General features: G+C 37.8%; 1 protein-coding gene across 2 annotated transcripts in view; it reads left to right on the top strand.

The window, feature by feature from the left end:
* cnih3 (cornichon family AMPA receptor auxiliary protein 3) overlaps positions 1–9,488 on the top strand; it is a 30,928-nt gene extending 21,440 nt beyond the window's left edge. Inside the window, exons 4-6 of one of the 2 annotated variants that reach the window (XM_056269318.1) lie at positions 3,626–3,738; positions 4,961–5,104; positions 8,520–9,488. In XM_056269318.1, coding sequence (XP_056125293.1) covers positions 3,626–3,738; positions 4,961–5,104; positions 8,520–8,547 — 285 coding nt within the window. In that variant the 3' untranslated portion in view covers positions 8,548–9,488. Of the gene's footprint in view, positions 1–3,625; positions 3,739–4,957; positions 5,105–8,519 lie in introns of both variants that reach the window. The other variant, XM_056269317.1, reaches the window with a different exon arrangement.
* The last annotated feature ends 5,666 nt before the right edge of the window (positions 9,489–15,154 follow it).

The following is a 15,154-nucleotide window of genomic DNA, read 5'->3' as shown; positions in this document are numbered from 1 at the left end:
TTCACTCACAAAAATAAATTAAATTATTATATATTTACGGTAGGAAATTTACATTTACAAAATATCTTCATGGAACATGATCTTTACTTAAAGCTGCAGTCCGTAGCTTTTTTGGGTTAAAAATTATCCAAAATAAAATTTTGAGCAAATACATAACCAGCCAGTGTTCAAAACTCTCTGCTTGCCTTAGCTCGATTCAAAACGGTAAGCTTGTAATAATGTTTTTAATTCCAGTGGTACTGGTGGATTTCCGCGGGAAATTTGAGCATGTCTTTGCGTCATTACGTCACATCTGTACACACAAAGAAGGAGTCTCGGCTAGTAGGCTATATTGTGTGTGAGCATGTTGGAGGTGGAGATTTATAGCCTTTTCTCACAGCGCTTGATGTAATTAAACTGATCAATTTGATGGCGGATCCAGAAAGGTTCAAACGACAATCACCAGTGACAACTAAAGATTCACCCGTTGTAAAATGCAAAAGACTTCGGAGTGGCTACAGAAAAAAAGAGACTGCAACTGGGCCCATGCGAAAACAAGGATAAATATCGGAAGGGTATTAAATGTAGTCACGCAATGCTGATGTTGAACATTAACAATTTGAGAACAAAGTATAATTTGCTCGGTTTTACGTGATATGATAAGCGATTGTTAGATTTAATCAGCGCGATTTACTGCAATGATTTTTTTTCCCTTAGTTGGTCAGAACAAAAGTGGATGTTACTTACTTGTTCAGATGACATTTTCGAGTGAAAATTCTTATGTTGGTCATACTTCAAAAAATAATAATCTGTGATTCTGAATGACAGTATCCACATCGGCACGGTGACTGACAGCTGCACACTCTCCTCTCCTTATTGTGTTCATCCGCGCTTTGCCGTGTCGAGGCACAACTCACGTAAAGTTGATAATTCCACGAATAGCTGCAATTTCAGATATCAAAACAGAGATGGTGACAAAGAGGAAAAACTGCGGACTGCAGCTTTAATATCCTAAAGATTTTTGGTATAAAAGAAAAATCTAAAATTTTGACCCATACAATGTATTGTTGGCTATTGCCACAAATATACTCGTGCGACTTGTGACTGGTTTTGTGATCCAGAGTCACATTTAAGACATGCTATTATTTAGTGTCACAGCTGGCCTGCTAGTTAATGTCACATAAATATGACACATAATGATAAAATCACTCCAAAATTGCACATTTTTGTTGTTGTTTATGTGTGCCACGTGCCACTGAAATGAAGGACAAAATATTGTGCCTAAAGTTACTCAGATGTTCAGAAGCCCTGAAGTCTAACAGATTAAGACTGATCTTCCAGATGGGCACTTCCTGGGCCAGCTGCCAGTCCATATTTACTTGATTATCCAGAATTTATCTCTGCCCTGTTCCAAAGTCTATAATTTTAAGGCATCATTGGCGCAGAAAAACTGTTTCAAAAGGTAAGCATCTTACTTATGCTGCTTTATAAGATATGTAAAGCCAAATTGGAAGGCAACTTCACAAATATAACTCATGCAGAATGCAGTCCCAAAATGCATTGCCACAAGCTCAGTGGAAAAACAATAAACCCAAGATGGTGGACAAGGTGAGAGAATACTGATTATAAATAATTTGAATGTAAATTTTTGTTCAAGATTGAAACTGATTAAACTAATTGGAATACTGATCAGAGTACTGCATTAATGTAGCAACGTGCTAACATCAAACTCTCCTGAGTCTCCCATGTGGAGCGATGGCAGGAAGATCATTTATTCTAGTGAGGAGAGTGGAGTTTTAGAAGAGAAACTTTGCTTTGCCAACGGCAGTTCACAATTCAGCTAAAATCCAGATAAGAAATTACCCATGAGCCTCAGCTTGAAGTGAATAGATACACTAAGGGAACGGTTTGAATAATAACTTGAATTTATGCAAAATATGTTGAAGTCTGTTTAATGGCCTTCAGCGAAGACATGAGGACAAGTCTTCTGCACAGACCCTATGGTCAGCTTCAGCTCCCCTCCCACCAAATGATGTATATATCCCGATCTTCAAGTAGAAGGAACTGGATGAAATATTCTGAATGATATCAGTCCACAATCTGACTTGTGATGCAGCCTGGAATTAAACCAGACCATGTTCGTTCATCTGGCTAGAGAACTGGCGCCATGTCTGAGCCTGGCTTCTCCCAAGTTTTTTTTTTTTCATTCTCCATTTCTGTCACATGATGAAGTTTGGGTTCCTTGCCATTGTCACCTTTTGGCTTGCTTAGTTGAGGACACTTAATATTCAGCAATATTATTGATCGGACTACACTAACATTATTGGATGAGAACTACACTGACCTGGATAATGACATCACTGTTTTCTCCAGAGCTGCTTTATAGATGAATTGAACATTCCAAAATGTATTAATTTTACACAGTTATTAAACCGAACGGAATCAACACGGAACAGATTTACCAACTGAATAATGGCTATTGTCTTTTTAGATCTGCTTTACAGAAAAACTGAATTCTGTTTGCATCACTGAATCATTATTGTCCTGTTTATCCCTGTAAAGCTGCTTTAAAACGATCTGTATTGTATAAAGAGCTATATAAATAAAGGTGACGACTTTAATATTTCTCTTGTTGTGAAGTTGAGAATGTGGCATGCAGAAGGGAATTACACAGGACAAGACATTTTCTCTAAAGCATTCATCCTTTTCTTTTTATATCCAGGGTATTTAGTAATGATGGAATATTTTGGGCTTTTTTTGCGCCAATAAGCTTAAATAGCTGGGACAGGTCAAACTTTAATGAGCCCTCTTACAGAAATGTTGGCCTGAACCAAATTTTCTTTAGCCTGCTCTGGACTATAAAAGGTAAGGTTTGTGCCTTAGGATGTTGTGTCTTAAGTGATAAATGATTCACCGAAGCCAGCCCTCAGTCTGTGTCAGGTATAAACTGTTAATGGCTAAGTCCTTTGGGCCTTAAGTCCTAGTCCTAATATATATATATGGAAGTCTATGGAAATCCCACTGGGATTGGGCAACACAGCTGAAGTAGTTTGGGTATTATGCTTGGTAGCAACCTCAAGTACTGTCCAAAGTAACTGCCCTACGAGTCCCCTTTCTTGTCCATTTACAGCAAACTGCCACAGCAGTGTCGCCAAAAATTGTCCTGTTCTTCCTCAGTTGAAGGTGAACTCTAGTGATCACCTTAGATTTTTATTGATTTCATCAAGTACTCTGCCTTAGAATTTCCATGAAAACATTACAATTGTATCCCTCTTTCTTATATAAGAGAAATCCAATTTTCACTGATCTCTGCAAACTCTTCAGAGCAACAAACAGTTTGTGAAAATAAAACAGTCATTTCCTTTCTTAAAGGGATAGTTCATCCAAAATTACAGTTTTGTCATCATTTAATCATGGCCTAATATCCTAGTCACTCTTTTAAAAAAAGTTATATAGTTTGGAATGACATGAGGGTGAGTGTATAATGACAGATTTTTAATTTTTGGGTGACCTACTCCTTTAAGAATGAATCAAAGACTTCAAATCCATAGGTCTACCTGCATGAATCAGACCTGAATCAGAGCACTGTCTTCCACCCTGTTTTACCCAAGAAAAGAACTGAGTTACTTATCTGTGTTCTCTCTAGTTGGTGCTTCCAGAGTACTCTATCCATGGACTCTTCTGTATCATGTTCCTGTGTGCTCAGGAGTGGCTTACCGTAGGCCTGAATATCCCTCTGCTCTTCTACAACACATGGAGGTGAGCACCTGAACCAGCCTTTACTCCGCTTAAACAACCTATGAGGACTATAATGGGCCTGCTACCTGTCCGATATCACTGAAATAGGTGTCCTGAGAAATCCCACCTGTCCCTGAGATAGCAATACTTCTGATATTAATATACCTCTATTAAATGTATTGTTTGTGAATATTTAAGTATAAAAATGCTAATTATAGCCATTTCAAATTAAAAAGACATTAGTAACAGCTCTATATGACTAAATGAGTGATGAGCCACATATGGAGGGGTTCTTATCATAAGACTTTTCTAAGAATTCTAAGACTACTAAGAATTTTCATGCCAAATCATTATGTAAAAATTTTTTTTTTTTTATATATATATTTTTATGTAAGGATTGATCCTCTTGATACAGCATCAGTATTGGAATTATCCATATTTCAGATCAATTCCATTCTTAATTATCCTACATTAAAGCTCCTTGCCACTAAATGTTCAGTGCGTTCCTAATCTTGTCACATGCGCATTAGTCTTATTCATTTTTGGATGAATAATAGCAGACTGAATGTTTCATCACACAGTGGAACAACTGAGGAATTCATAACTTGGATAAAATGAGTTTCAGTCTCTTTGGAGCTCTAAATCTTTCTTCAGGGTTTGTTACTGAATGTGCAGAGCTGTTGTCAATTACTGCCACCGTCCTCAGAATATGAGAAATCATTGTTTTTTTATTATTATCATTTTGCAGAATGATGAATGGTGAAACATCAACCTTAGTCAGTAGAATAGTAATGGTGAATTTTGATTATTGTTATGAAGTTAGCTGGTTGAATTCACTATCAATAATTTTCAATAAAATCAGTCTACCTTTTTCACAGATCCAATGATGCTGCTTTCCAGTGCGCTGTCAGTCTCTTCTTCCCTGTGTTTTGCTCCAATTCTTCCACGTCTTTCTTCCTAATGCACTTAAAACCTCCACTCCTTGTTTTTGATTTTCCTAATATAATTATTACACTGGGGGAGGCGTTTTTCCTCGTCTTACAATTAAAGACTATATTTAAGTCATCCATCTCCAAGAACTGCCTAGATTGACAGAAATACATAGAATTAAGAGGCTTAGACAAGCCAAACTTTGCATTAGATGAAAAATTAATTCAAAATAAAAACCGAAAAACAAAACAAAGGTGCACATAATGTTTCAAGACGCACTACCCGCCTCGTGTTTTTTTCCCATTTTCGGCAGGTACTTCCACAGCCCCACAGACACTAAGGAGCTTCTCTACGATCCAGCGTCTGTCATGAATGGAGACACGCTCAAATTCTGCCAAAAAGAAGCCTGGTGCAAGATGTCCTTCTTTGTCCTCTCGTTCTTCTACTATCTCTATTGGTGAGTATCCAGAAGTTATCTCAACCAAACTTTATCGTCTGCTAATTCTGTGCAACATCTTCACTGATGTTTATATTTTACAGCTAAATATGCTTTTGTTGTGTGCCTTTGCTATAAGCTATCTCAAGCCTATAGCATAGCAGGGATATATACTTACATATACAAGCATTTGCACGCCCAGAAACATGCCTTTGGGTAGAATTCCTGATTCCTTTTTCATCCACACTATATCACGTCACATTAAAAATGTTAAAAATACACATAAAAACGCACATATTCTATAAAGGTTCACCCTTCGGGCAGACAGGCCTTATGACCTTTTGTCAGATCAAAGGCAGTTGTTGTGTATCAGCCATATTCTGCATTATTTAACACTATTTGCTTCTAGAATTGAAATTCTAGGCCAAATACAGCAGTTTTACCCCCTTTTTTCTCCAGCATCTATTAGTACGCACTCACTCTTTTAGAAGTGATGGTAGTGAGTTGTTGCTTCTCTTCACAACAGTCATGCCATCTTGTGAATCTTGACCCTTCCTCTAACTGCTGGCTTTTTATTGCTAAAGGAATGTCTTTATTTTACAGTGTCCTTGTCGTACTGTAGTAGCAACAATAAATGTTAAAACACACAATGTTTTAGCCACAAGTATAGTATAACCACAATACTTAAATAATATATGTGTTATGTGTTAGCATGACACTAATGTGAATCACTTACCAGCTTTGTCTGTAAACAGAAATAATCTTTGTGGCAAATATAACTAAAAGTTTATCTGTCCAGAACATTAGTCTCTCCAAAATGATGATTTACACAATGTTACTCTCAAATTATACAGGTTTTTATGAAAGAATTTGATAGGGCTTGAAAATATGACCATCACATTTTTTACTTTAATGTGGACTAGTTTGAATTATTTCTGTGGTTATCAAATTTATGCTTAACCTGATCCTAACTTGGAACAATCAGTCTGCACATCGACTTAAAAGAAACAAAACTAATCTTATAAATTCTTATATAATGTCTGATTTGATGAATACTGTCTATTTGTCTGCCCTAACCCCTGTGGCTTGAACTTCAAACTTAATTTGTACTCTAACCCTTTGTAATGTTCACAATGTTGTGCTCCCTCTTACGAATCAATCTTACAAATCAATTGCAAATCCATTATCAGCGCACCAGGCCATCACCCAACCAATTACAATAGTTTTTTTCTAAACACCATTCAAACCTAATGACTCAAGAAAGGAGCTTTCCTCTTTGATAGAAGTGAAAGAGAGATTTGGGCAAATGTCACACCAGTTCTCATATGTTTAAGCTCCACAAAGATTGCAAAGGCATGAGGAACATTGTTCGCCTCAGGCTCCATCAGGATCATATCTGCTCATAGCTGAAATACATTTTTCATTGATCTTCCACTTTCAACACTAAAAAGATGTTCTCAGGACGCAAATAAGACACAGCTTTAATAATACAGCAGCTCTCCATTTAAAACATCTTTATGTTTGTGACCAGCCTTGAGCTGTGTGCACTGAATATAATCATGACACTCAACCTTAAAAAAAAAACGTTTTCTGATTAGGTTAAACATATTCTGCATAAGCAGCAGTGATATAATTTCAAAGAGCATAAATCTACTTTCTTTTAAAAAAAAAAGATTAGGAATATAAAAGGAACCCATGCCATACTTTTCCAACCCCCACACATTGAAGATAATAAGACACAGCGAGCCAAGAACTGCTTATGCAGTTTTTATCAGGGCAACCCCTTATTATGTATTAATGCCTGTGGACAGCATTCTGGCATGACATCAATGGCCCCTAGTGTGAAGTCAGCACAGAAATTCAACATACATCAACATATGGCAGTGCATTCTAAATAAATACAATCCATATCATGACCTGCCCGGAGTGATCCTCAAGCTGGTGAAGCTGTCATTTTTCATAGCGTCAACTGCTTTGAAGCCTCTCGCCTTATATTTCCACAAACTGAGAATGAATGCTGTGGTTTCATCTGGATAATTTGGGGACAAATTGTGTCTTTGTGTTTGTTGTTAGCTAGGAAGAAATGAACTAATTAAAGTCGTTCCCTGACAGAGTGATGGAACCCATGGGCACAAGCTCATTTCGCAGAATCGAAAAGTAGTGTGCATAAAGGGAGAAGTCCCAGTTTCTCAGCAAATGCATAGGATGGAAGCTGGGAGTGTCTGATCTATCTGTCTGTCTGTCTATCTATCAACAGTATTAGATTAGAACGTCTAATCTGTTTTATCAAATTCTACCCTGTAGTTTATGATTTTTAGAATACATTTTTGCACTCAATGGCCCTCATTTATCAAAAGTGCGTACACCAAATTTCCAGCGTACACCTGGCGTACACCCAAAACCACGGTGACTTTGAGATTTATCAATATGGACGTTGGCGTACGGCACGCTCAAATCCTACGCCAGCTCAGGAGGTGGTGTACGCACGTTTTGAGTTAGTGCGGAAATGTGCAGAAAAACAATTCCTAACACCACAAAACGCACTGACAAACTAAAAGATATTATATATTATGACCCACAGTAAAAAAAACAACAACAACATAGTAATTAGAAACTTCAGTGTTTATTTTTGTGCAACATGGACTTCAATGTTTAATTTGTGTGACTTTACCAAAGCATTTGATTTGTAGCCATATGTATTCCTTCAGTTGCGAGCCTGTGCGCTTTACCCTGACGTTTCATGGTTTGGCCCGGCAGGTGCGCACGGACTGAGTTCGGTAACGAAAGGCTTTCAATGACCAAAAAATAATTCAGACTGACAAAATAATAAAAAATACATTCTTCTTCTTTTAAATAATAATAATAATACAAATAATAATAATGACATTCTTCTTCTAAATAACAAAAAGCGTCATTCATAATACAAATCATACTAATAATAAGAAGAATATTACAAATTGTCATGCAATTATTAATGTGAATGAATGGTACTCCACATCACATCATCATCATCACTATTGTACACCCCAATACATGTAACGTGATTCGAAATTGAATGCTAATCATAGACTGTAAGATGCTAATTCAAAAGACGTGCTGTAAAATATTGCATTGTGATAGGTCATTTCGGCTCCACGTCAGAGAAGTTTCTCTTCTTTGCCGTCTTCCGTGTGTCCATGGCGTAAAATGAGGGCGTGGGGGAAGCGGAGACTTGAATATATAGGGGCGTGTTATTCTAATGATGATCGTTTTCAGCCGCGGGATTTATCAAGGGCAGGCATTGCGTACACCTGGATTTCAAAGGTACGCACAGCTTCATAAATCAGGCGGTGAGAGGAGTGTAAGCATAATCTTACGCCAACATATACGCCCGTTTCTACGCAAGAATGATAAATGAGGGCCAATGTCAGTAATGCCTTTTTGTTTTGTCTTCCAGTATGATATACTCCTTGGTGACCTCATAACAGAGTTCTCAACACTGAAGTCAAGTCAAGTCCAGTTTTCAGAAAGCTCTAAACTACATTTGAATGAAAGAAGAGCTAGACCGCTAGACACAAGTTCAACACACTGTGGTGTCTGAACCTACAGAGAAGACTTGACCCCATCAGAAGAACCCTGTGTTGTTTACAGATCTGACTTAACGCCCAAGATGTCTCATGGACCTGGTGTGACGCGCTTTTCACAAGCTCACAGTAACATTTGCAAAGATTGTCTCAGGCATAGCACAACATGTCCTTTACCACTTTGAGAAGCAAAACCTGCCAACCTTTACACTCACTATATGTAGCTTCAAATTAATGTCGGATTCAAACAAATGAAAGGAAACGATGGCTAACTTGATCAGCGAATGTTTCATTTTTACCAGTCACACACTAGGCCAGTGAGTTTGATTACATGTGTGAGAAGCTTTTGTGATATATTTTATGTGTATTTGTGCACTCCTAACATAAGCGTTTTTAATATGAAATATGTATCTGTTGCATTACTCATGTACATAGAGAACTTTGTGTAATGCTTTTATGTGCTGCTGTCAGTTGGTTGAGATGTTTTTGGACTTTATATTTACAAAATGCTAATATCGAGGCTTTATTATAGAAAACAAAAGCCACTTTTCCACACTTTTGCACAAAGATGTTATGAGTTTGCACAATTAATAGATACAGTTATTGGTTGTGGTGGAAAAACAAGTCATATTTATATACCCAGTACAAGTCTTCCAATATATTACAGTGTATCAAACTATCATAGATTTTCATTCTAGGGAAGAAATTAAAACCACAGCTCTTGATCTACAAATTTCACTTTCTCATTTTGTATCTATCTATCTATCTATCTATCTATCTATCTATCTATCTATCTATCTATCTATCTATCTATCTATCTATCTATCTATCTATCTATCTATCTATCTATCTATCTATCTATCTATCTATCTATCTATCTATCTATCTATCTATCTATCTATCTATCTATCTATCTATCTAATCTTCTTTCTTTAGAGTTCATTAGTGTTTCTGACTTCTTCTTTCTATAGATTCTACAGATTTTAAACTGACAATGTTGTTGGATCAGTCAGGCTAACTGTCCGGAGTAACCACATGATGCATATGAGCATAAACCCCTCAAGACTACTTGATGCTTTGGTTGAGCACCATATTTAATGCAGAGTACTGAAAATAGCAGTAGAGATACTACATCATTTTCATTGATATGTAGGGGATAATAATACCGGTCCCTAGCAGAACTATTCTCTGCCACTGTCATGTAGCCTGCTTTTGTATGCCTTATGTAGTTACACATATGATGACCAAACATTTTCTATATCCTTACTGTGGACGTGTTCACCCATCCAAATATCATTTAAGAAATTTGTATATGAAATAAAACAGACTATTTTAAAACTGTTATAGGTCCTTTCTTATGCATGCATGCAGCACTCTTATGCTTTAATACCACTAAGAGAGTTGGAGGCATTGTTTTTTTCATCAGTCATGCGGTTCATGATCCATATGTGGTTATTTCACTCAATTACCCACAAAGCATTGGAATCCTCACCCTGGAGTGACTCTCAGAAAAACATCCACCTCGGACTGATGCGTGCCCCCATCTCTCAGATGTCTCCTCTTCAGGGAACGTTGCCTCCCGCTCATGAGTCGACTATTATATGCGTTTTCTGGCGCCAAGCCCTGTGTGGCAGTGACTGGCTGACAGATCGGTGACAGGCTGTCCTCCTGCTCCACCTGCTATCCGTCCAAATCACTGCCACATGCTCCGTAATTACAGTTTGTAAAGGATGCAGCTCCATTTGCCAACGATCTAACACTTTGCCACTTATAGCCGTGAAATGAACGTCATCAGATGTCTGCAGGTCCTGGCACTCGCAGAGCTTTCTGCCACCATTTCGACACCCATATCTGACCCTGGTTAGTATGCTGCGGCACAAGATAAGTGATGAATTTTGGCTCTGGCCTCAAAGGGACTCATGGGACATTAAAATCTGAGATGCATAACTCAATAAACTACAATAAAAGAGTATTTTAGGGTTGAAAAATAATAAGCGTTCTCATGAAATAACAGCTTATCTTTGCTCTTAAGAGTTCCATGTGTTCCACTCTCAGAAAATATCCTTGCCCTCAAGCGAAGAGCTTTGCACATTATGTGTTTTGACAAGTGTGGTTGTCCCCCTCACAGTGCTGGATGGGCAACCTGTCAGCTTGCCGGGTTTCTTAGATGCCCAACCTGTCAGCACGGATTACCCATGAGGCCAGCTGAGCTAGGATTGGATGGCTTTTTCACCTTGCTTCCTGGCCGCACAAACAAACGCACACATATCTGTGTAGTCTAGCTTATGTTCACATTTTTCAAAACTTTGTACAGTCTGCGACTGCTGGCACATCTAGCCAGTGTCCTGGAAACAGATCATTAATAGTTACCCAAGAGAAGAAGGTTTTTTTAATTTGGCAGCTGTTCACAAAGATTTTGTTCTTGACTTACTAATACATCTTCTTAGGTACCAAATAATCATTAAAAAGCCAAATAAAGGAAAAGTAAATCTAATCTCTAGTATCTGTTGTTCTAGATAACAACAGCAATTAACATCTGAAAACCTTCATAATCTGGTTTCTGTTTTTTATCATCTTTCCATGCCTCATTTCTTTGTGGCACCTAGCTTCATCAAGCAAGCTTTTTCGGTTTTCTATTCTAAGATTAGGCCGACCAACTATATATTTTTTATCTATAAAACTCATTTATAGTGTGTAAGAGAAATATTAGGCTTTTATATTGTCACTGTAATGAAGCAAATTGTACTGATTGCATCAAAAAATCCATACTATAAAGAACATACTCTTTTAGGGGTTGCGAAGCAATTACTTGTTAAAAAAAAGAACCTTCTCAAGAGAGTCTGCAATTTTGGATGCAGCCTCAGTCTTTAGTCATTGAAGTGAGTCATTTTATCATTCATTTCACCTGATTCATTCAAAATTAGTCGATTATGAACGAAACAAAAGTTCTTCTACTTTTGAAATTAGAAAAGAAATTAATGCAAGTTATGCAGTATTTACTTTTCGCCAAAACTATACACAGATTTGTTGTTGTTGTTTTTTTCTTTGTTTTTTTAATTTAAAAAGATTCTGCTGTCAACTGCCATTGAAACACTTTTTGGTTTTAAGTGAAACTTTTTCTTTTTCTTTGTTTTAACTGTACTATAAAAATGCTTTTTTTCTTGCCTTATTATTGGCTATCTTGTCATATCAACTAACAGTGCTGACTGTCAAAAACCTTCAACTACGGCCGTCTGTGAATCTTCACTTGGAGTTCTTAAAGGCAGATGAGCACCATTTGAGAGGCAAGAGAATAAAAGCTGATCCTTGCAAAATAGAGCAAACTCTGATCCTTTTTAGTTAGATAACAACACCGATGCCTGTATATGCATAAATTGGTCCACTGGGTAAACTAAAAAATGATGCTGAGAGTTCTGAGCAGACATCAGAGGATGTTGTCCTCTACGATGATTCCCCAGCTCTCTAGTGTCTGAACCTAAAATCCATTTCAAAACACACAGTGGGGATGTAGAACGGCGATAACAACACCATCAGGTAGAAAGCGCAGTGTTGGCCTCTCTATTGTTTGCACAGAACATTTATTTCCTCCCATCAGCTAAAAAATATGCCAAGGTCTCTACAATCTAACCCATTTGGCACAATACAATGGAACTTCCTTCTTTATATCTGAAAATCTGACAGAACCTAAACAACTCTCTCTGACAAACAATCTGCCCTTTGTGTAAATGTCCTTTGACTGGATAGTTTGGTAAAGATATACACATATATACACTTATCAATATGCAATATATGAATATATACGTATATTATCGCAGTAAAATTGTATACATTGTTTGCAGACCGTTTTGACTCTGATTTACTACATGATATACAATAGAAATTATTCAAGGATGAATGAGGTTGATCCAGTCATGGGTAATTCCATTGGGTTGAGAAAGAGTCAGTCATCTGACTTTATTAAATGCATGTTAGTTCATGAGGTGATTCACTGACCGAGAGCAAAAACCTAAGGACTTTTAACTAATGAGGATGTGCATATTATAATAGCAGACAGGTCAGAGAACCTAGATTCAGTCATAAAAACAAATAACTATATCCACAGAAATAAGCCCGTGAGTAATGTGATATTATTACTTTTATGGCAACAGCCCACATGCAGCTCCACAGATTTTGGTGATTTCTAGTACTCTCTGATCCATTTACAAGATTGTTTAAATGTATTCCATAGAATTCCACAGAATTTTTCACCAAAATCAGCTCTGAAAAGAAAACACCCAGATTCCGTCTGGACCTTCTAATGATATGTGTTTCCTGATAAATGAGAGGTTCAGGGAAAAATTAATCTGTCATGAGAAGTACAATGATAAAATGTTCTCATGAGGCCTTCGATTTCAATCTCAACACATTCCTCAGCTTTCTCAGCTATTAATAACAATTAGCAGTGTTAACAGACGCGCTCCCCTATAACGAGAGTGGCTGTTTGCATTAATCTTGGGCTCTTGGCTCTGGCTTGTGAGTGGATATGCCTCAGTGAATCTGGTGGAGGACAGCGCTAATGCTTGAGTCTCCATGAGTCTGTTAATTACGGTCAATTCGTGCTGCCTCTTTACTCTGTCTTAACCTTCAGCCTCGTCCTTTGACTGCCTCGGTCATATCGCTCATACCTGCACAGCATGTGGGAGGGCGATGGAGAGGAAACCACTTAAGCAGACTGAACCAATGTCCTTTACTGTAGGAAACAGCATGCTTCCTTTAATTCATGCTGAACTGGAGATGTGTATTGAATTTACTGTAACAGCTTTGTTCTGATGGACTCAATTTTCACTAAAGGACTGCATAAGACGTGTGTGTGCTGTGTTTTGGTTGTGCCCTTCAATGAATCTGCCAGTCTGATCTCTTGGCTGCCATACTCATGGAATGCTGCCGCTCACACCTGTGCATGGATTATAAAAGATTTTTGTGCCTTCTGTCATGCTATAAACAAGCATGTGAAAGCAAAATATGGCCCAGAATAGTCTATATATATATACAAAATATTTCTATATTAAATATACACTTTCTATTCATCAAAGAATCCTGAAAAAAATGTATCACATGGTTTCTACAAAAAAACTGTTTTCAACATTGATAATAAAAAAAGTAGCTTGAGCCCCAAATCAGCATATTAGAAAGATTTCTGAAGGATTATGTGACACTGAAGACTGGAGTAATGATGCTGAAAATATGTCTTTGCCATCATAAGAATATAAATAAATTAAATATATATAAAAATAGAAAAATTGAAATAATATTCCACAATATTATAAATTTCTGTATTTTGATCAAATAAATGCAGCCTCAGTTTTTTTCACAAAACATAAAAAAATCTTATTGATCTATATCAGGGGTGCAAAAACCACAGGTATATTTGTTGGAGCTCTGGCCCTTCAGGAGCTTAGTTTTGCACCCCTGATACTGACGTATACACCATAAACTATACACTGATGATCCAAAGCATTATGACCACCTGCCCAATATGCTGTTGGTCCTATGTGTGCTGCCAAAACAGCACCGACCCACCAAGACATGGACTCTACAAGACCCCCTGAAGTTGTCCTGTGGTATCTGGTTCCAAGATGTTAGCAGCAGATCATTACTGCAGGTTGCGAGGTGGAGCCGCCAAGAATCAAACTTGCACAGCATATCCCACAGATTCTCAATTGGATTGAGATCTGGGGAATTTGGAGGCCAGGCAACTTCTTGAACTCTTCATCATATTCCTCAAACTATTCCTGAACAATGTATGCAGTGTGGCAGGGTGCATTATCCTGCTGAAAGAGGTCACTTCCACCGGGCAACACCACTGTCATTAAAGGTTCAGTGATTTTATGCAGAATTTTTTTTTGTTATGCTGGTTGAAAGTCTCCTCATATCCTGATAGCAATCACTTTGTTACGGGGTCTAAATGTATTTTTATAAATATATGTTGTCTGTGGAAGGCATAGGACCATAAAATGTTCGTTCAGTCGTTGCGTTCAGTCCGAACGGTCCTATACCATGTGTTCCTTGTCAGTCAATGTGTGTTTGCTCAGGCTGTTCACGCAGACATAATAAGTCATCAGCTCGTTCACGTACGCTGTGCAGACAGATCGGGAATGCCAGGCAAGCAGCAACAACCTAACTTTCCTTAACATTGTTGCAGACCAGGTACACTCCTTAAAGGTGCTGCAGGACATCTGGGAAAATGCTAACCTTAGCCTGATAGCATAAAAGCATACATCCCACCCTCCCTGCAAATCGCCATCCAAAGCCACGCATAGACCAACGCTACTTTTGCATCATCGAAGGGTAACGCCCCTATTTACGGGAAAACAAACGGATTCTCCTGAGAACAGAACTCGCTCTAGATCTGCTAAGTTTCTTGATAGCAAAAATGGCACAAACATACACACTCTCTTTGCCGGCCGAGGACCGTGAGCGGTATTTAAAGAAGCTACTGGATACGGGGTTACAGAGGTGTCCCTTTGAA

This window comes from Rhinichthys klamathensis, unplaced genomic scaffold (genome assembly GCF_029890125.1).
Source record: "Rhinichthys klamathensis goyatoka isolate OS25496 unplaced genomic scaffold, OSU_Roscu_1.1 h1tg000281l_1, whole genome shotgun sequence".
NCBI lineage: Eukaryota > Metazoa > Chordata > Actinopteri > Cypriniformes > Leuciscidae > Rhinichthys > Rhinichthys klamathensis.
The sequence above is the reverse complement of the archived record's forward strand: the minus strand, read 5'-3'. Positions and strand labels throughout refer to the sequence as shown.